The 22,914-nt window shown below is 37.1% G+C and overlaps 1 protein-coding gene across 1 annotated transcript in view; it reads left to right on the top strand.

The window, feature by feature from the left end:
* The first annotated feature begins 7,476 nt into the window (after positions 1–7,476).
* Positions 7,477–22,914, top strand: part of LOC149024253 (leucine-rich repeat receptor protein kinase HPCA1-like) — a 29,593-nt gene continuing 14,155 nt past the window's right edge. Inside the window, exons 1-6 of the mRNA XM_089144562.1 lie at positions 7,477–7,815; positions 7,906–8,067; positions 8,874–8,994; positions 9,084–9,155; positions 22,135–22,209; positions 22,298–22,369. Coding sequence (XP_089000688.1) covers positions 7,986–8,067; positions 8,874–8,994; positions 9,084–9,155; positions 22,135–22,209; positions 22,298–22,369 — 422 coding nt within the window. The 5' untranslated portion in view covers positions 7,477–7,815; positions 7,906–7,985. The remainder of the gene's footprint in view (positions 7,816–7,905; positions 8,068–8,873; positions 8,995–9,083; positions 9,156–22,134; positions 22,210–22,297; positions 22,370–22,914) is intronic.

The raw sequence follows: 22,914 nt of genomic DNA, 5'->3' as shown, positions 1-22,914 counted from the left end.
CTTCTCTCAGACTTCCTAGGCATGCAAGAGTAAAGGGCTGATTCAGTGTCTTCTTTTCATTTGTATTTGGGTTTCAAGACAAGCTTGGAGACAGAATTTATGGGCTTGATGATAGGGTTGGCTTTCGCCAAGTCCCTTGGCATTGAGAAGCGTTTGATTGAAATGGATTCTTAGTAAGTGGTGTTGGCAATGAAAGAGTTTCGAATTCTTTGAACTGTGTTGCAGCTTTGGTATGGGTTGAGAGCTTATATAGAGCAGATAGAGTGGAGGTTTTCCCACTATTACAAGGAGGCAAGTACAATTGCTAACTTTCTTGCAAAATCAACGGCAAAGGATCATACTTCTTCTCCTTTAGGGGAATGGCTTGAACAACTCAAGAAGGAGTTGCGTTGGGATGAGAGCTTGAGCTCCCAAGGTTCACGTCTTAGTTACATTGTTTAGATGTTTTTGCATATTGATTTTTTTGATAAATTTGCGAAACTAGTGAGTTTTGGTGTATGTGGGGCAATTGTTGTTGTAGGAATGAGTCTGTATTGTTTATTGAGTTTGTATTATTTTAATTTCTAATTTCTAATAGAAGTCTGATCCTTTATGTATATAAAAAAAAATCCTTAAGAGCTATGACTAATACTTTCCAATAAACTGAATTCTCCGACGAAAAACTTATTCTAATTAATTAAATCTTATATGATGAAATTTTAGGGTGCAATCGAATATAATTGTAGGATTCTTATTCAAATATACAATTGTTGTTAAATTATCTTAATTAAATTTGAAAAAGAAGTTAACTGTATATTTAGAATAGGAAGTCAAAATGATGATGTTGTAATATCCGCCTTCTACTAGACCAAATAAAATTTTCTTCTATTTGTTTTTTTAATCGTAAAGTATCACTCAATATATCAAATTACTTGAATGCAAAAAATGATTATTTTTTTCTTGATAGAGTAACAAGCCTTTGTTTGCTTCCGTGCAAGTATCTCTTGCATAGCTCCAAGATTGTGATACATGACCTTTTTAACTTTAACAATTGTGATTACAAGCAAGGTTTAAAGTATCCACGATACCATACGATATTAGCCGATACGTATCTTTATTTGACCCAATCGATACGATACATCTCGATACGTCTCGATACGTCTCTCTATTAAATTACACTAAAATACATTAGTCAGAGCGATACAATACTCGATACAAGACGATACGTCTCTTAAAATCACCTAACCGATACGATATTCAATACCGATACTTTAAACCTTGATTACAAGTACAATAGAGATTACAGTTGTTGAATTTGAAAAAAGACAAATTTTACAATTTGAGATTAGCAACAAGAAAAAATTACCCCCTTCTGTACTTGAAATTTTCTTTACTCCTGAGTTCTTACTTGAGACGCTCTCGATCATATTGTAAAGGACGACGCCAATGGAAGGACCTACTATAGATTTTTTTTTTTTTTTTTTTGTCTTAATATAAACCTTTTCCCAAAAAAATTAAAAAATAAAATTCGAAACAAATATGGTTTGACTTCTTGCCTTTCTTACAATTTTATATAATTTTATACAATTTGTATTTCGGCCGCAAAGTTTAATTGAATCTTCCATGACTATGCACAATTTTTTTCAATTATATAAGGTAACATGATAATCAATCACCATTTGAAGAAGTACTCGATGTCAAGTCACCATTGCTTTGGCTGAATTTTAAACACGCCTCGAATAACTCCCAGCTTATTTTATATTGTTTTTAAGTAAATTATTGATATATTTTGTTGTTCATGTTTTTTTAAAGTTCCATACAAGAAAAATCAAAACATTTAAATTGAGTATTGTTTGTTTTGTTTTATACCTTCCTCAGCCTTTTAGCTAAGATCAAGAGTATTCTTTATTTTTGTACTCCATTTTCAAAATACTTATTCATTCTTTACTATCCGATTGAGTTTTCTAATCATTTTTTTTTTTTTTTTTTGTCAGTAGTTTTCTAATCATCTTACAACATAGAGTTTCGATCCGACAAAATCTTATTTTATAAAGAGAAAACAAACTCAATCGCCCTTTGAAATCAAGACTCTTGGACTTAGTCTGATTCAACCAAAAAACAAACAAATCAGTTAAGACTATCAGCGGTTTGCCTATTAGCTTTATTCGACCCAATAGGTTTAAGGTTGTTTAGTTTCAAGTGCATATTTTCTAAGTCGAGTATTTAAAAGAACAAAACTCATAGGCATTGTTGTACTAGCTTGTATGCATGTATTGCTTTTCTTTGTTAAGAGGAAATGAAGGAGAAAGAGGAATCAAGCATGAAAGGAGTTTCAAGCTAGGGTTCTCTTGGGATGGGAAGAGATTTTAGTGAGGATCTTGAAATTGTACATTTAAAAAATAAAAGTACTAGAATGTAAAATAAAATAAAAATTATATATATATACATCCCTGCTTTTCATCATTGAATGTTAATAACAACAGAATCGTGTAATTGCAAAGAATAAAGAACAAAAAAAAAAAGAGCCTTTGGTGGTGTTGTGCTTTCGGATTGTCATCCTAGTTGATGTCCTTGGTTATAGAGAAAGATTCTATAGAGATTGATGTTGTATAGTCTTAGTCCCACATCTAGTAGAAGTAGGAGTTATTATCCCACATAAAAAAGAAGTGGGAGTTTGTTTAGAATTTTAGTCCCAGTTCGAGTAGATGTGGGAGAAAGTAGGATGGGAAGAGGCTATAAAAGGATGCTTCCTTCTCCACATGTAATTCATCCCCAAATCCCCCTCTTGTATATTTATTTATCTATGGTGGAGTTTTCTCTCTTGCCCGTGGTTTTTTCCTTTTAAGAGTTTTCCATGTAAATTCTTATGTTCTTCTTTTTCTTATTTGCTGATTAGTCTATTCGATGGGTTTTTCATAACCCAGCAGTGGTATCAGAGCAAGGTTTTGTTTTCATCCTACGGAGATGCTGCAGAAATTTTTTGAAGTCATTATTCACGTGTTTGTTTTCTTTTCGGGTATCCTGGAAAGGTATATTGGGTGATTAAGTGCATGTTTAGGAAAGTTTTGTCTAAGGAGTCAGGTATTTAAGCGGACCGGTTGTATCCCTCCAGTCTTTCTTGAAAATTTTCCTGGTGTACTTTGGTTCAACAATATACCAGTAACCTGAGGAAATACTTTTCATGTGAAATAGTGGGAGTTTATATTCTGTAGTCAACAACAATTCGTGATAGAAGCAATGACAGGATCGACATCGGCAAGTTTGACAGCATGAAATTCTCATTATGGAAAATGAAGATGAATGCATTATTAATAAAAAGATAAACTGCCTGGAAGCCATCAGTGTTCGACCGGCGGAGATCACAGATAACGAAAAGTGGAACAGAATAGATGCAATGGCCCTTTCCAATTTGCATTTGGCATTATCTGATGATATTTTAGCAGGCGTAGAAGAGAAGAAAACTGCTAAGGAGGTTAGGGATCACCTCATCAAATTGTATGAAGCCAAATCACTTCACAACAAAATTTTCTTGAAGAGAAAGTTGTATACCTTACGGATGACAGAATCTACATCAGTTACAGAGCACATACATACTCTGATTTCATTATGTTTTCAACTTTCAACGTTGGGACATAATGTTTCACCACAGAACATACTTGAAATTCTACTCCAAAGTCTTCCAGATTCATATGACCCAGTCATCATCAATTTAACCAGTAATATTCTCTCTGATTATTTGGTATTTGATGATGTCACTGCTACAATTCTTGAAGAAGAAAGTAGAAGAAAAGGCAGGGAAGATAGACAGGCAAGCTCAAGCAGAAGCTCTGTCTATGACTCGAGGAAGGTCAACGGAATATGATTCCAGTGGGAATCACAATCAAAGGTGATCAAAATCCAGGGGTAAGAAGAATTTCAAGTGCTATAACTGTGGTAGAAGGGGACACTTCAAAAAGTAGTGTCGATTCAAAAAGGGTGTAGATAAGGCAGAAACATCTCAAGGGTGTGTTGCTGAAGGAGAGATTATTTACAGTGAAGCAGCAACGGTATCCAAGGATAGATTGGAGCTCACTGATGCTTGGATTTTGGATTCGGGAGCAACATGGCACATGACATCTCGCAGAGATTAGTTTCACACTTATGAACCTATCTCTACAGGGTCTGTGTACATGGGAAATCATCATGCCTTGGAGATTGCTGGAATTGGCACTATCAAGTTGAAGATGTACGATGGTATAGTACGCACTATTCAAATGTGCGGCATGTGAAGGGCTTAAAGAAAAATCTATTGTCTTTAGGACAATTAGATGAAATTGGGTGCAAGACACGCATCCAAAATGGAATGATGAGGATCGTCAAATGAGCACTAGTTTAAATGAAGGCTGAAAGAAACGCTGCAAATTTGTACAAACTAATGGGAGAAACGTGTCTGGAGGCAGAAGTATCAGTTGCATCAATCGGTATTGCAGAAGAGATGACAAAAGTGTGGCATCGAAAATTGGCCCACATGTCAGAGCAAGGGTTGAAGGTTCTCGCAGATCAGAAATTTCTCCCGGGTCTCACAAAGGTTTCATTACTCTTTTGTGAGCATTGTGTTACAAGCAAATCCAAAATCCAAAAAATGCAGATTCTTGGAATATGCTGATGGAGTCAAGGGGTATCGATTGTGGGATCCCACTGCCCACAAAGTCGTCATCAGCAGAGATGTTATTTTTTCAGAAGATAAGCTGCAAAAGGAAGATGTGAGTAGCACTTCAATAGAAATTCCAGAGAGTACAACAGTTCAGGAAGAAGAGAAGTCCAATCCAGAAAATTCTTCTGGAGCAGAATCAGAAAACGAGGAACAAGTACCAGTTGAGTCTACAATTGTAGAAGTTCGACGGTCAACTCGCGAAAGAGATGCACCAACCTGGCAGTCTGATTATATTATGGAGAACAATGTTGCATATTGTCTTCTAACAGAAGATGGGGAGCCATCAACATTCAAAGAAGCGATTGATAGTTCAGAAGCGTCACTTTGGATGGCAGCAATGCAGGAACAACTATAAACTCTTCATAAGAATAAGACGTGGGAGCTTGTATCTTTACCGCACGGAAGGAAGCGCATTGGTAACAAATGGGTTTACAAGATCAAACGAAACAGTGATGATTAAGTAAAGCGGTATCGTGCAAGATTGGTGATCAAAGGATATGCTCAGAAAGAAGGTGTCGATTTCACAGAAATCTTTTCTTCAGTGGTTCGACTTACTATTGTCCGGATAGTTCTGGCACTTTGTGCTACGGTTGATCTACATCTTGAGTAGTTAGATGTAAAAACTGCATTTCTTCATGGAGATCTTGAAGAAGAAATCTATATGCTTCAACCAGAAAGTTTTCAAGAACTAGAAAAGGGGAATTTGGTTTGCAGGTTGAACAAATCTCTATACGGCTTAAAATAGGCGCCAAAATGTTGGTAGAAGAGATTTGATTCCTTCATATTGAGCCTTGGATACAACAGACTTGCTTCAGACCCTTGTGCGTATTACAAGAGGTTTGGTGATGATGATTTCATCATTTTACTGTTGTATGTCGATGATATGTTGGTGTTAGGCCCCAACAAAGATCGGATCGTAGAATTAAAGGCTCAGTTGGCTAGGGAATTTGAAATGAAGGATCTGGGGTCCGCAAACAAGATTCTAGGGATGCAAATTCACCAAGACAGAAATAATAAGAAAATTTGGCTATCTCAGAAGAGTTACTTAAAGAAAATCTTGCGCCGCTTCAATATGCAAGACTGTAAGCCAATTTCTATCCCGCTTCCTGTTAATTTCAAGTTATCTTCAAGTATGTGTCCTAGCAATGAAGCAGACATGATGGAGATGTCTCGAGAACTGTATGCATCAGCAGTGGGGAGTTTGATGTTCGCTATGATATGTACAAGACCAAACATTGCACATGTAGTGGGAGTGGTTAGTCGTCACATGACGAATCCAGGACGAGAGCATTGGATTACTATGAAGAGGATCCTAAGATATGTTAAAGGAATCTCGGATGCTGCTCTATGTTATGAAGGATCTGAATTTACTGGTCGAGCATATGTTGATTTTGATTTTGCAGGTGATCTTGATAAAATGAGATTCACTACTGATTATGTGTTTATAATTACAGGAGGAGTTGTGAGCTGGGTATCTAAACTATAGACAGTTGTAGCACTGTCTACAACAGAAGTTGAGTATATGGTAGCTACACAAGCTTGTAAAGAAGCAATCTGGATAAGAAGATTCATGGAAGAACTTGGGCACAAACACGAGAAGATTCTCTTGTATTGTGACAGTCAGAGTGCCTTGCACATTGCAAGGAATCCAGTTTTTCATTTCAAGACAAAACACATAGAAGTACAATATCATTTTGTTCGTGAAGTGGTGGAAGACGGAGGTGTGGATATGCAGAAAATCCACACGAAAGAGAACCTAGCAGATGTATTGACAAAGGCAATCAACACTGATAAGTTCATTTGGTGCAGATCCTTGTATGGCTTGACAAAAACGTAAACAGCATGGTGGTGGCAAGATAGAAAATGATGTGGAGATTAATTGGTTCTCAATCTAATCTCCAAGTGGGAGATTGTTGTACAGTCTTAATCCCACATCTAGTAGAAGCAAGAGTTGTTATCCCATATAACAAAGAAGTGGGAGTTTGTTGAGAGTTTTAGTCCCAGTTCGAGTAGATGTAGGAGAAGGTAGGATGGGGAGATGCTATAAAATGACGCATCCCCCTCCACATGTAATTCATCCCAAAATCCTCCCTCTTGTATATTTATTTATCTATAATGGAGTTTTTTCTCTTGCCCCGTGATTTTTTCCCTTTACCTAAATTCTTATGTTCTTATTTTTCTTATTTGCTGATTGTTCTATTTGGTGGATATTTTTATAACCCAGAATTAAAAGAGATGATTTAAACAGAGAGAGAAGGATATTCCTTAAATACTCCCAAAATGTAGATGCTTGGATTTTTTTGTCCATGTGTCATGATAATGGAGGGATCGTGCAGTAATGACGCAACTAAAGAACCGTTAAACTTTGTCTAATTTTCCCTCCCTTTTTTTCTTAAAAAAATTCCCCTCCCTACATCCTTGCTAAATCAAAAGCTTTATGCGCTGACACAATCTTTCTATGTAAAATTTCCCTCCTTAGGTCGTGAATCTAAGTCATCCACTCACCCACTGACCCACGTTCCTGAAAAAGTTAGGTTTTATTTATTTATTTAAATTTCCGGTAACCAGAAAAAAAAAAAAAAGAAAAAAAAAAGTTAATTCACAACGTTGGTGTTTGCTGACATATTGCAACTGCACAGTTAAGTTGACCCACGTGGTGGACCCGTGAATACAAAAGAACTTTTTTTTTTGGTTGGTGCGAATTAAAGCCGCCGTTCGTTTAAAAAAAAAACGGTAGAAATTCATTTGTATAAAATGGACCATGAGATCAAAATCTTGATCAAGTCTCCGATGTCTACCGTAAACAACACAATTTATTGCACAGCACTGAATACGACCCTAGTTAATTATTTGGTCTCAGAAGCTACCTGAAACTAATAAGCTTGCTTTTGAACTTAGTCTCGGATGTTAGTAGCAGTGGAGAAATAAATAATTGGGAAATGGAAGAAGGCAAAGCTGTTTTTGAACTTTGAATGCTTCTTCCTGACAGAGTTGACCAAGTCTGGATTGATTTTTCTATCCGATAACTTATCTTCAATTCATTGACTCGTGACAAAATTAATGCATTCGTTGAAGCGAGAGTGATAGAGATGATGCAACCCCCATTTGCTCCGAATATGCTATCATCCTCTGAGATATTGCAGGTAATTTATTTATTTACTTAATAACTTGTCTTCAAAATATTAATTTTGATCACTGTCGTGAATTCGTAATGGGTTTTCATTTTCATCCAGCATGAATTGAGTAGAGTTCTGGATCTCGATTCTTTTGGTCAAGAGCTTCATCTGCTACAGAGCTGGATCGTTTCTCAGCAATGGCTCCAAGAATCTATGCCTGGTTAATGGTTGCTCTCTTGCAAATTACGTCTACCACAGCCTCGACAAATCCTGTGGATGGTAGGATCTTGTTCTATCTGCTTCATCTTAATAAAGATAATTCTATGGAAAGGTCAGAGGGCAGGAAGAATCATATTTTGTGTAGTTTATATTTAGATGAAAAGATCAGAGATCTTGTTCTACCTGTTTCATCACATTGTTTATATTGAGATTGGTGCATCGTACTAATTTAGTATCACGAAACTACACTGTGCTTCATGTTCATGGGAAAGCTAGATAGGCCAATTTTATTGGTACCATTTCAGGTATTTGATAAAAGTTCTCATTCAGCATAAATTGATACAACTGTGTTGATTTACTGGAAAAAATAAAATAAAATACAAGTGTGTTGATCTACTGCCAGAATCCATTTGGATCAAACACTTCTATTAACTGGCCCACAGCTTTGGTTTGAAGTGTAGCTCAGTCTTTCAAATTTCCAACTTTAAACATGTTAACCGAGAAAAGAAAAGCATGAAAACTTCGGTACTTAAATAAAGGTGTATGAATCTGTAGGAGGACAAACATGAAAGTTGTGTGAAATTAATAAAAAGATATGACTTTCAAATATGACCCAGCTCAATAAAATTTCTTAGCATAAAGGAGAGTCTGAAGAACATGGCTTCTCTATGTTGTTTTTGCTTCTGGTCCTAACTCTTAACAAGCCCTGGGCATTTCTTTTCCTGAAAAATAATGATCGTTAAACTGATTTATTCTTTGGCTTTGCATTCTTTATTTTATTTCTCTGCGAAGACCAAGTTCTTGGCAGCAGGAGACAAAAGATAGTAGTTATGTGATGTTATATCTGTTATCTTTCCCTGGTGCAGCTTCTGCTCTGAATTCGCTCAAGCTTGCTTGGCAGAATACACCAACTAATTGGGTGAACTCAGATCCTTGTGGTGATGGTTGGGATGGAATTAGCTGCTCTGGTTCTCGAGTGACCTCCATGTGAGTCATCATTATTTTCTATCAGTTACACAATGGTTTTAACCTGTAAAAATTCCTAATACTTTATGCTCCTTCAATTTCTATATCAGAACCTTATCAAGTGTTGGACTGAGAGGTGAGTTGTCTGGAGACATATCGTCCTTCTCTGAGTTACAGACACTGTAAGTCCGCTGTCTTAACTCTTAACTAGTTCTTGATCGAAAAATTTCCATCATAAAATACAGATCAGATATATGTTTTTCTTAATAGGGAAGTAGAGTACATACTATATAGAACATCCCCTGAATAGTTTGCATGTCAATTTTCACAGTGCATTTCAGCCATATATCCACTCTCCACTCATCTTGTGGATTTCTTTGATGTAGTCTTCTGTGTTCTTTCAAGTCAAATGTTGGGTAGGATGTGACTAGGACCCTTACCATCATCCTGTTAACTTGCTAGAATCTCAAATGCAGTAGCTTTACCTCACAATTTACAATCAATAGCACCAATAACAAATCAGAGCTCTGGAAGACTTATGGAGTTGACATCATTGTATTACACTGCCTGTATGATAACAAGTTTATTCTGTACAGTTGTATCAAAACATCATATAAACATTTAAATCATAAAGATATACTTAAAAATGAATAGAAAGTGGAAGGCATAAAGAGCAACGTGTTTCATAAGCACAATCATCATGGGTGCAAACTGGGCCATGCTCCTCAGGCTCTAGCATACCCCACTCTCCAAGAGCAGCATCACTTGCCAGTAAATCATAATGTGCATCAATAGCTAAAAGGGGGAAATCCACGTAGGGTGAGATTAGCTAGGTCAATTACTGGATGGGGCATGCAAGTATTGCACCAATAGGCTATGAAGTGATGCATGATTTCATTTCATTATCCATAGAAGCCGCTCTAAATGGGAGTTCAAATGTACTACAACCACAATAAGCAATATCTGTGGTCCTGGGGTTGACAGTGGTCGTTTAGTGATACAAACCCCAGCTGTCAAATGGGAACATGCCGGTCCCAGAATGTACCATTGATCACCCAGCAAGCCCCAAGAACACTTCCTGATGCCACATCCAGGTCATCCATTGTTCACCTGGGCTTGGTTCCTACAATCGCATCATAGAGTGAAAGTTGTATTCCAGAAAATCTTATTGGAGTTACCATTGTGGGTTATTCATCATGTAACCTCTAGCTGGCAAGGGATGTAGTACAAGGTTATTCATACTACTCAGGTGTTATCTACATGAGGTATACATTAGGTCCATACATCGGACATACAAGTATATGTACCATCATGCATGGTGAGTACAGAAATAGAACCCCCAAAAGATTCGCCAATGATGTCAGAAACCTCTCACTTTGAGCTATTCAGATAACCCTATGGATGATCGTCTGGCCCGCAGTCAATGAACAGATGTACTTAGGTTGTCCACTGATTGATCTAAGTGGATGATCAGCCTGATTGACCTCTGCATTTACTGGGTACAAGGTCTGTTTTTTGGTTTCAGACTTGGTCTGGTTGTTTGCTAATGCGAAATTGATTTCATAGGAAGATTATGGGATCAGTCCACCTTATATTTTGACCTAAACTACCTAGTTTCACACATAGGTAACTGGTATTAGACTGATTCATTGATCGTTAGCTAGAACCTATATTCAAAATTTCTATCCCCAAATTTGGGATGTAATAGATTGACTCCATAAATATTTCAAGGAGCAAACTTTATATTAGCATTACGAGTCGAGCTTGATTAATTAGGGTTTCAGTGAGACAAACAATAGGTTTTAGCAAAAACCTTAGTCAAGGCACCAAACCCTAGAATTCTAGATCCACAAAATGGAGAGAGGATGGGGATTAAGTGACCTACCTTGGATCAATGGTTTTAGACAATGGTAGGAATGGATTCAGAGTTCTTTCCCTTAACTTACTCTTATTCTTCTTCCTCTTCTTTTTGCTCTCCTTCCTTTCTTGGTGTGCAACAAATGTTCCTTCAAGAGGCTCGTTTCTTTATACGGGCGAGGTTATTGAGGTCTGTTTGGCTGTGCAGTGTTGAGGACTTAAACCAGTTAATCCTCTTGTTGGACCATGTGGGCCTGGCACCTTGACCTCATACGGTGTACAAATTCATGGATGGATCTTAAGGTATGTTGAGCTACCCAAGGGAAAGCCTAAACAAGACATGCAAGGCCACATAACCATTGATGTGAATTTCAGGATTTCAATCCTTATGGTCAGTCACTTGATTGACCTCTTGCCTATTTCAGGAACTGCAGTATTCCACTATGATGTGAACAAGGCCCCCCCGGCCGAAACCCTGGTGTGGGCCGCAAGGCCCCACCTAGGTGGCTCACCAAGGGGTGGCTGGACCCTAAAAAGGGGCAATTCGGTCCTTTTAAGCCCTAATCAGCTGCTGAATTTATTTTCTGAATTTTGATTTTTATATTCTGAGTCTAGTTATATTTTGAAGTCTTAGATTGAGCTAGTAGTTGAGTTCTTGTGTCAGGAGTCTTTCTTTCAAGTGGGACTTTTATAGATAATTAGGTATTTTATTTCAAGAGGAGTTCTTTTTTGATGTGGTTGTCATTTAATTGTAAAGGGTATCCTAGCTTATGAAGGAATTAGTTGGGTTAGCTTCTAAGTCTTAGCTGAGACTCCCAGTTAGAGTTAGATTGTTTCTTCTTGATGTAAGGCTATAAATAAGCCATCTTTTCATTGTAAAGACAGTCTAAGTCGAATAAAGAATTGAGAGCTCTTGTGGAAAATAGGTCATGGACTTCTTGGGGGCCAGGTGGATTTCAGTTATTCTTGCCTTCAATTGCAGCATTCAAACTTCAAGAACCAGCAGCCTCCATCTTCAACGCAGCATAGCAAGTAAGTACCCACAACCCCAGACCCTTCCCCCACCTCCAGCCCCCATTGCAGCTCTCCCCTTCCATTTCTTTTTCTTGCGCTAGCGAGGAAACCCTAGCCCCTAATTCCCCCTTCCCCACCCCTGCCAACATCTTAGAACCCCTCCCCTACGCCCTGTGACATACCTGAACCCCTCGCCCACCTTCTACTCTGAGGCACCCCCTTCCCCCTCCTTTCCCTCTTGGCTCTTTCTCTCCCTCTTCTCTGGCTTGTGGCAAAACAGAAACATAAAAGAATGGAAAGAAAAGAAAAAAAATGAAGAAGAAAAGAAAGAAAAGAAAGATTAGCAAGATTGCCCTAGATCTTCAAACCCCCATCCAAGACCCATTCCCAAAAGCTTAACATTCTCTTTATCAAATGTTTCATCCAAAAGATTTATCCCAAACCCCTCCCACACCCAACTGCAGACTTCCCTTCCCTTTCCAGATAGTTTTAGGTAAATTCAAATCTTCCCACCACTTCCCAATAATACTGTTAAAACCCTAACCCTTCTTAAGACCCTCCCATAAATTCTTGAGAAATCCACAAACATCCCAATCCCTTCCTTTGCCGTCCAGGACCCAATTCCAGCTACCCATTAACCACTAAGTTTACCCTTAGATATATGGGTATCTCAATTACACCCATTGGAGCCTTGGATTATGGTAAAATTTGTTTTTAATCATTCTCAAGATCCCTCCCTAAATCCCCATTTGTTTCCCATTGATGGTATTATTTGCTGGATGCCTGGATCAAACAAAGATTATACTGGGCAAACCCTAAATTTTAGTGAATTCAGCCAAGAAACCCTAACCCTAAAATCGGGTTTGAATCACACTGCTTAGGATTATTCTTAAAGGGTTTTTATGGTGATTAATTCCGTTAAATGATGTGACCCACCATGTAGTAGTCTAAAGCAACACGATATTGTTACTCACACTAATTGTCCAAAAGTATTCAAGGATATCTCTTCCAGCTTTCGTTACAGTAGCAGCATGTACATGGAGGGTAGTCTATCTCTTCCTACTCCCATGACAGCTATGTTCTACAAATCACAGGTATTGGCAATTGTTGGAACAATGCCTACATACTAGCTTCAAATTAGATCTGGGTTTTGGACATGGGTGTAAAATATGCCATTTGAGTGATTGTAGATTGATTGATGAAGGCAGTTCACTTCATCCTTATGCAAGTAACTTATTCGATGGATGAGCTTGCAGAGTTGTATATGAACAACATATCCACCTCCGTGAAGTTCTAGTTAGATCTAGCTAGCATTATATCAATGCTTGGAGAGTTTACCTTGATATAACTTTTTACCTTCAGACTTATGGGCAATCAAAAAGGATAGTTCAGACCACAAAAGACATCTTTAGGGCTTGTATCATTCAAATGAAGGGTTGCTGGGTCCAGCACATTCCACTTATTGAGTTTTCCTATAACAACAGCTACCAGGTTACCATTGGCAGGACATCTTATGAGGCAAAGTGGCAGACACTACCATAAAGAGATAAGGTTAGGGTGTAAAATATCATGGCTCCATAATTCATACAAGACACCTGTGAGAAATTTGACGTCATTGGGAAAAGGATCATAGCAACTTAGGCTAGATTATGGTGGAAACACTTGGAGTTTTGTGTTGGGAAGAAAAAATTCCTTTGTCTGTCACCAGCCAAATCGGTGATTCAGTTCAATAAAAGGGGAAACTGAGCCCTGGATTTATCAACCGCTCCCTGCGTTGGCACATATTTGCACTCCACATATCGATGCTGAGAAAGTAGGATCCTAATTTGGCACATTCCTTGACTTACAAGCCACATCAATTTGTTGCAGACTTGATTATGTAGTCACCAAGGGGAACTCTTCCAGAGAGACCACAATCCCCAATCTTTGAAATCATACCCAGAGTTTAAACTAGAGGCATCAGGAATCATGTCGGTCAGGTATGTTAAGAGATGTATCATACTGAGATGCATATTAGGGCTGCAATGGGGCTAGGCTGAGCTGGGTTTTTGCAATTGCAAGCCCAGCCCTATTTGTTTTAATCTGAGCCCATTCTCGCCCTAACCCTAGTTCAGGGCCAAGGATTATTGTCCTTAGCCCTAAGCCCTACATGGCCAAGACAAGCCCATTGCTGCCCTAATTGGGCCGGGTCGGGATGGGTTGGCCCTGATTACCCTTGATTGGCCCTGTCCCTGACCCTGATCCTGATTGGCCTTAATTGGCCCTGACTATGACTGGCCCTAATTGCCCTATCTTGGCCCTGTCCCTAGCTCTTATTGGCCCTCTCCTGGCCCTAACCCTAATTGGCCATATTATTGGCCCTGGTCTTGATTGGCCTTGTCCTTGGTCCTAAAATATCAAATGTAAATTCATAAAAATTCTTAATTTACCCCTTTTAGGTCCTACTAGCGTAATATTTTTCAAACGACAAAAGACTTATGGCCTTTAAAATATATCCCTATTTATTTATAAGTTTGATTCTAAAGAACCCTAAATGAATTAGAAATTTGTTTATAAGTAACTCATAGTTATTTACATAAATTTTATTAATAAAAATATAGAATGTTGCTCGGTATGTAAATGACTAAACGAATAACTGAAATCCGCTTTCAAATCGCATCCGCATCCGCATCCGCATCCGCATCCGTTTAAGGGTATCCGAGTCCGTTTGATCACTAACAGAATGTGGATATGGTAATACCCTTCAGACTGATTATTATCTAATTAAATTACTTATTTGAAAATTTTTATTGTTTTATAAACTTTTTACTTAAGATAAGTGAATATTTTTTTTTGGATTTTCTATTGAAATAAATATTGAAGTTGTTACATTCTTAAATTCCAAACACAGTTTAGGGAAATAAAATGATAAAGATGTCAACAAATAGTTCAAAACTTGTATTCAATCTGTATTTATACCCATTTAGATTTTAGAGAAGTAGTGAAATCCATATTTTTTATGGTTTTCTAATTTGCTATTTGATGAAAATTAGGGTTATTATATGTAAGCTCGAAGGGAAAAAGAAAAAGACTTTTTTCGATTCTCAATTTCTAAGACAGTGGTCAAACTTCACTTCAGTCTGTCTTTCCCCCAAGTTTCTCTCTCCCTCTCTTTTTTGTTCTGTTTTCTTCTACGGTTTTTCTCTAGGGCAAAGAGTTGAAATTATTCATGAAAGAGAATAGGTAGAGAGAAGAATTGTAATTAAATTTAGACATAAAACCAAGTCAATTGTAGAGAAGGTTACACAAACTCTTTTTGTAAACTTAGAAACATTAGAATTCAAAAGGGATCTGATAAAATGAAAAGATTATCTTCAAAGTCAAGCACTTAAGCCGTAGGTTAGTATGTTTTCATTCACAATTGTTCGATAAATTGATATCCTTAATCAACAAAAAAATCCATATTCAAAACCTTGTTAACAAGTAAATCAACGATAATTTAGTATTATATGAAAAAAAAAATATTTTTTCGTAGTTAAAGAAAATGATATTTTAGTTACAAACAAAACTATCTGTCCTTAATAAGTTTTTTTTTGAAATATCTCATTGGAGACAAAAGAAAGATGTCAATATACATGATGAGAAGTTGGGGTGAAGATTTGTTAGATATTAATTCTCTATATACTAGTTTTTATTACTTATAATATATTCTCTTGCCTTGGTTCCCCCCCCCAAAAAAAAAATCAATATTTTTGGGAACTAAAAATGACTTAGGTCGACAAATAAAAATTACCTTAAAATAATATAAAAAGTGAACTCATAGTTTAATATGATCAAAATGACTGAAGGTCAAAATCAAGATTTATATCAATGTTAATATGAAGATCAGGGTAAAAATATAGTACATGATTAGGGTCAAATTAACATTAAGACTAAGGCCAAAATTAGGGTCAGGATCAGGGCTAAAATTAGATGGATGCTTACTATATTGGTAATGAGGTTATAATTTATTTTGTTAATTTTCTATAAAACATTACCATGTTTTAAAAATTTGACACATGTCAAGTATCCAGCCATGTGGATTAAAGTTAATTCCTCTCCATGTGGGTGGAGGATCCAGACTCAAATCAGGGCCAAGATCAGGACCAGAACCAGGCCCAAAATCAAAGCCAAGATCAGGACCAGAACCAGGCCCGGAATCAGAGCCAAGATCAGGGCCAAAATCAGTCAGGGTAAAATCATGGACGGGCCGGGCGGGTCAGAGAGGTAATCCCAGGCCTGCCTTTGTCCCTAGTTCAGGGCCAGAATATTTTGGCCCTAATATTCAGGCCGCCCTTAGGGCCAAAATCTTTAGCCCAAGCCTTACTCGGGCTCAGGGCGGGTCAGGGCTGCTAGGACCAAACTTGCACCCCTAACGCATATTAGATGTAGATAGATATAGAAATGGTTAAGATATACATGGAAATACATTTTTGGAAAAAGGCAATATAGATAAAGTATATATAACAGGTATCATGCATCAATACTAAAATGTAGAATATGTATAACTGAACGACTGCATTAAATATTGTTATAAAAGATGATGTTTATTACATGTTGTGATAGTTTACAGCCATAAAGACAATAAGATGATGCAAAGGATGATGTTCTTGCATTCGTTAATTAAATTTTAGTCCAAAAGTGACAAGCATGGTTGTCAAAGAATATGTATAACTGAAAAAGCGGCAAAAAAATTGTATGTTAACAAGGCGGTTTTTGCCGCCTAGACGCCAAAATGGTTGCCTCTTTGACATTTTGTACATAATAATATTTTTCTTGATATTCTTAAAAATCAAATTTTATTCTACAAAGCCGTGTACGAACTTAATAGTTTGTCATTTCTGAATCGGGTATCAATGAATCATTAAATGGATAAGGCACTTATTTGGCATCACACTATCATAGAGGTAAGTAAACATGTAAAACTACTACTTCCATTTTCATACTTATAATTTGATATAGTTTATATTCATATGTTATGATGCTTGATGAGATTAACTTATACTTGTGTTCTTTTTTAAATAATCTTTCATAATTATAATTCTTGAATTCTTGTTTTTTTTTTTAGATGAATGTGATTCGTGAATATTGTTTAGCTTATAATAGAAATTTACCAGCTTAAAAGTAGTCGTATTGAAAAAATTTGATCCAACCGCTTTGGTCGCCTTGCCGCCTTGACAACCTTGGTGTAAAGAACCAAGGTTGAATATAAGAGATTTTAGACTCTTGGTTGAGTGTTTTCATTCATTTTTCTATTACATTAGTTGCATTGAGTTGGTGCTTTTAATTATATTTTACGTATTTGTTTATTTTTGGTATGTATTAATGGAATCGGTATGAATAATTCCATATTGACCAACACGCATTGATACACACATAACCCTTTCCTGAATGTTCTGATATGTTTTTGTTGTAGTGTATTAATCAGCTGTATCGACAGATTGTTATAATGCACCCATAGAACCCTTACTGAATTATCGATAAAGTATTTGTTGTACTATACTGATTGGCCATATTAGCCAATACATATCGATACAATGTGTATTCATGCACCCACAACCCTGTAGGATCCCTTTATTAAATGTATCAATGGAATCGATATCTATTAGTCATATCATATTGTATATGCCGATATATTTTGATACTGTCCAACATAGGACATTTAAAAAAAAAGAAAAGAAAAAGAAAAAGACGCAACACACACGCATCGGTGGTTGGCTGATATGATACAATATGTACTTAATTAACTAACTGTACTGTCTCTTTTTCTTTGACTAGTAATTATATTGAAATGAAAAGGGAAAAAAATTGACTATACAAATCATAGGCAGCTACCTAGAACCCCTTCAGAAAAGACTTGATGAGAGAAAGGGGAGGCCCCTAATAAAAAGTGGGACATACCTGGGGCTGCAATAGGGACAAACTATCTTGCCTTCACCAAAGTCCAAACCCAATCCCAACCCACTTCTCCCGGGTTGCAGAATGAATTCCTAATTGAAGCAGGCAGAGGGCTCTAAAAGTGCCTTCTACCAATCAAAACCCTTGGCTTAAGTGTTGTGCCTATGGACGGTTGGGATTCTGCCGTTTATTGAGTTTTGGATGGTGTGCAGGTCTGATCCTCAAACTCCCATTGTCACCCCCCCACCTAGATGGTATTGGACCTACCCAAATACTCGTGGATCCACAGTCACAAGATCAAGTTACAGCCATAGTCACAAATATCATACACAATATCATAATTAAGAGCAAAAGATCTAGTGTCATATATTAATTAATGATAATAACAACAACAACAATAATAAGCCTTGTCCCAACTAAATGGGGTCGGCTACATGGATTCTTGCCTTCCAATCAGTTCTATTCGAGGCCATGTTAGAAAAAAGGCTTAAGCTATACATATCCTTTCTCACCACTTCTCTTAAGGTTATCTTAGGTCTACCCCTAGCTCTTCTACTTTCTTCAATCTGGATTATATCACTTCTCCGTACAGGGGCATTTATAGGTCTCCGTTGAATGTGGCCGTGCCACCTCAAACGACCTTCTCGAAGCTTATCACTTACGAGAGCAACTCCAAACCAACTCTAATATGATAATTTCTTATCTTATCCATCCTAGTTTTGCCACTTATCCATCTTAGCATCCTCATTTCTGCTACATTGAGTTTATTTATATGATTCTTTTTAACAGCCCAACACTCTGCACTGTACATTATAGCTGGTCGAACAACGGTCCTATAAAATTTTCCTTTAAGCTTCAATGGGATACGCCGATCACACAAGACCCCGGACGCACCTCTCCACTTCATCCACCCTATTTTAATTCTATGGGAAACCTCATCCTCTAAATCACCTCTTTTATTTATGATTGAACCTAGGTACCTAAAACAATCACTCTGAGGAATCTCCTTATCATCCAATATCACCACCTCATCGTCTGCTCGATCATAACTAAAGTTACAAATCAGATATTCTGTCTTTGATCTACTTAGTTTAAAGCCTTTTGATTCCAAAGCTACTCTCCATGATTCTAATTTGGTATTAATCCCCACTTGAGTCTCATCAATCAACACAATATCATCAGCAAAAAGCATACACCAGGGGACCTCATCTTGAATGTCTTTGGTTAGTTCATCCATTACAAGTGCGATAGATATGGGCTTAAAGTTGATCCTTGATGTAGCCCAACTGTAATTAGGAATTCATTACTTTCTCCCCCCATTGTTCTTACACTTGTCACCGAACCATCATACATATCCTTAACTATATCTACATATTTACTTGCAACACTTCTTTTCTCTAGTACTTGCCAAATTAACGCTTTAGGGACTCTATCATAAGCTTTTTCTAGGTCAATAAATACCATATGAAGGTTTTTCCTACATTCTTTATACCTTTCCATAAGTCTCCTAATTAGGTTAATAGCCTCCGTTGTAGATCTTCCCGGCATAAACCCAAATTGGTTCTCCGTAATTGTAGTTAAGTGTCTCAAACGAGTTTCAATTATTCTCTCCCATAATTTCATAGTATGGCACATTAATTTAATGCCCCTATAGTTATTACAGCTTTGAATATCTCCTTTATTTTTGTAAATTGGAACTACAACGCTTCTCCTCCATTCATCTGGCATTTTCCTTGTGCTCATAATCTTATTAAACAACTTAGTCAACCAAACTAGTCCCATGGGTTCCCAAGCTCTTCCATACTTCTATTAGGATTTCATCAGAACCTTGAGTCTTGCCGAGTTTCATCCTCCTTAATGCTTCTCTTACTTTGGACATCGAAATTCTACGTATATAAGTTCCAAAATTGGCGCCTTGGTGAAAAGTGTAATCGTTCGAATCATAAGTGTTTGAAGTATGCTCATTTAGTAGACTAGAGAAATAGATTTCCCATCTTTTCTTAATGTTCTCATCATATACTAATACTTTACCATCTCCATTTTTAATACATCTAACATGGTCAAGATCTCTACTCTTCCTATCCCTCATCTTAGCTATCTTATAAATAGATTTTTCCCCTTCCTTCATGCCCAACTTATTGGATAACTATCCAATCTATACCTTTGAAGATCCTCAACATCCTTAGTTCTTTGCCATGTCTTAAAACTTGCTTTTTTATTCCTAATGGCAGCTTGAACCTCACTATCCCACCACCAAGTCTCTCTATAAGAATGGAGCTTTCCTTTTGATTCATCTAGGACATCTTTAGCCACCTTCTTGATACACATAGCCATCTCATTCCACATCGCATTAGTATCCCCCTTAAAATCCCACTTTCCTTGTTTGACTACTTCTTTAACGAAGGATTTCGAGCACTCTCCTTTCAATTTCCACCATCTTATCATGGGATAGTTAACCTTGGACCTTTTATGTGTTTTTGGGGTTAAGCACATATCCAAGACCACAAGTCTAAGTTATGTAGTTAAGCTTTACCCTGGTATCACCTTGCAATCCTTGCACAACAATCTATCAGTCCTTCTAGTTAGGAAGAAATCTATTTGGCTTCTATGATGTCCACTTTTGAAGGTAATTAAATGTTCATCTCTCTTTTTGAAGTAAGTATTTATAATAGATAGATCAAAAGTAATAGCAAAATCTAAAATTGAAATCCCTTCCTCATTCCTCTCTCCAAAACCATACCCTCCATGTACACTCTCATAACCTCTTTGATCTTTTTCCATTTAGATCACCTTATATGATAATCTTTTCCCCTTGACGAATTCCTTACATTAATCCATCCATATTTTCCCAAAATTCTAGCTTTAGACTTTCATCCAATCCTACTTGAGGTGCATATGCACAAATTATATTTATAAACTCTTTCTCCATTACAAGCTTGATAACAATAATCATATCACTCACTATTTTAACATCCACCGCATCCTTTTTTATATCTTTATCTACTATTATACCTACTCCATTTTTATTTGTTTTATCCCTAGTATACCAAAGTTTAAAGTCATCCAACTCTTTGGCTTTTTTACCCTTCCATCTAGTCTCTTGCAAGCTATATTAATCCTTCTTTTACTCATAACATTTATCAATTCTAAGCTCTTACCAGTTAAAGATCCTATGTTCCAAGATGCCAATCTAATCCTACTTTTTTGGACTAACTTCTTTACCCGCACTTGTCCACGGCACGGGAACCCTTGCCTACTTATCACTGCATCTGGGCACCGATGCGACACGTCGCTTACAGGGGACGCCCTAGCTAACCATTGCCTACTTATCACTACACTCAGGCCATAGTGTAGCGCGTCGCTTCTTTTGTCGGGGAACGCCCTAGCATAGCTTTGATTATATAAGGTCGAATCCATGAAAAGAATTTGGCTAGATTTTTTCTGGTGCCGGCTGCCGACCTGACGCACCAACCCTCCTCCTTTACTTGGGCTTAGGACTGGCAGCAAAACATTGGCGGGTTATATTAATTAATGAAAAAGGAAAGGAAATATCCAACTGTCAAAATGAATCGGAAGAGAAAAGGAAGTGACTACGTGTCAAACTGCCAAAAATACATTTGTCCCAACTAGTTACATAAATAATAGTCTGATATCCTAAGCTCCATCTCTGTATTGAAAATCTGCCTCACTTTTGGCTTGAGATCATAAGATATGTTTCTTCATGTGACACCTCCTCTTGATGTTCCACTGGTCTTGAAACAAGTTCAATACATGCTCTTTTTTTTCTTCTTCTTCTTTTTTTTTTTCTTTCTTCCCCTTGGGTTCTATCTTTTATATATTATTCTCTTCCTTAGAACTCTTTTGTAAACTAGGATTTCCAAAAGAAGAAATGGGAGCGCAGAACTCAAAGAAGACTCTCAGACCCATAGTGTGAGCTCTGGTACCTAGAGCACAAGAGAGCAATAGAGAAAGATGTGGGTAGAAGGTTGAAGGAGGGAAAGAGTGGAAAAAGAGATTGATAAAGTGGAGAAATTGTAGAATTTTCTGTATTAGAGAATGTCCTCTACCACACCTAAATTGTTTGCTAACATAATTTGTGGAACTACATACGACTTCCTAGGAGATGAAAAGTAAATAAGGACAAATACAATGTAAGACAATTACTAGATAAACTAGTTCCAAGAGTACCCGTAATACATGACTCCAACAGTCTCCACCTATCTACCTTGAGACAAATATTTAGGATACCTATGTATGCCTTCCCAGGTAGACTCACAGAATTGGATGATTGGATATTTTTCTGCTGCTTCTGTTGTTTGTGTATTATCATTATGAAATGGAGATCTCTCCCTGATTTTTAGTTGGTCTTTGTAGGGATCTGTCTTACAACAAGAACCTGTCTGGATCCATTCCGTCATCAATTGGGAATATGAAGAAGTTGACCTCTTTGTAAGAACATATGGGCTGAAAAAGTGACAACTAATGTGATAAATTCTGTTGATTCCCTGACTAACAAAAGGATTTTCTGCTTATTTAGGAGCCTGATTGGTTGCAGTTTCTCTGGGCAGATCCCTGACACAATAGGCTCTCTACAAGAGCTGACCTTTTTGTAAGTTTCTGGACAATTAAAATTTTTTATTTTCCAATTTCAGTTGAAGGTTTTATGTATTTGGTTTGCTTGTGGGTTCTCATTCCCTGATTAAAGAAAGTTGGTAAAAACAGCTTGAGACAATAGTCTTGTAATAAAAGGTTAAAAAAAATAAATGCTTTTACTGAATTTTTATTTGAGGCTGTTAAGAATCTCATTGGTGATGATAGCCTCACTTTCAGCCACCTTGACTCTTAGCCTAAGAGTTTTAGGTAACGTAATTATACGGCCAAGGAACCCACAGTACCATAGCAATAGAAAATGTTAGAAGACACGGTAATGTTCTATTATCCTGTAATATTTGGTAAGCCTAGAGACATGGAAATGTTCTATTATCCTGTAATATTTGGTAAGCCTACCAGAAGAAGGGCATATATAGTTTTCATTGTTCTGAAGCAAGGCATGGTGACCGGCCACCTCAACTCTTAGGTGATGCAATAATAAGGCCAAGGAACCGGAAGGGACAGAGCCATGTCTGAGGCCATATTTTTAGTTTACTGTCATCA

This window comes from Hakea prostrata, chromosome 2 (assembly GCF_041222555.1).
Source record: "Hakea prostrata isolate BN-2017 chromosome 2, UWA_Hpros_2, whole genome shotgun sequence".
Taxonomy (NCBI): domain Eukaryota; kingdom Viridiplantae; phylum Streptophyta; class Magnoliopsida; order Proteales; family Proteaceae; genus Hakea; species Hakea prostrata.
The sequence above is the reverse complement of the archived record's forward strand: the minus strand, read 5'-3'. Positions and strand labels throughout refer to the sequence as shown.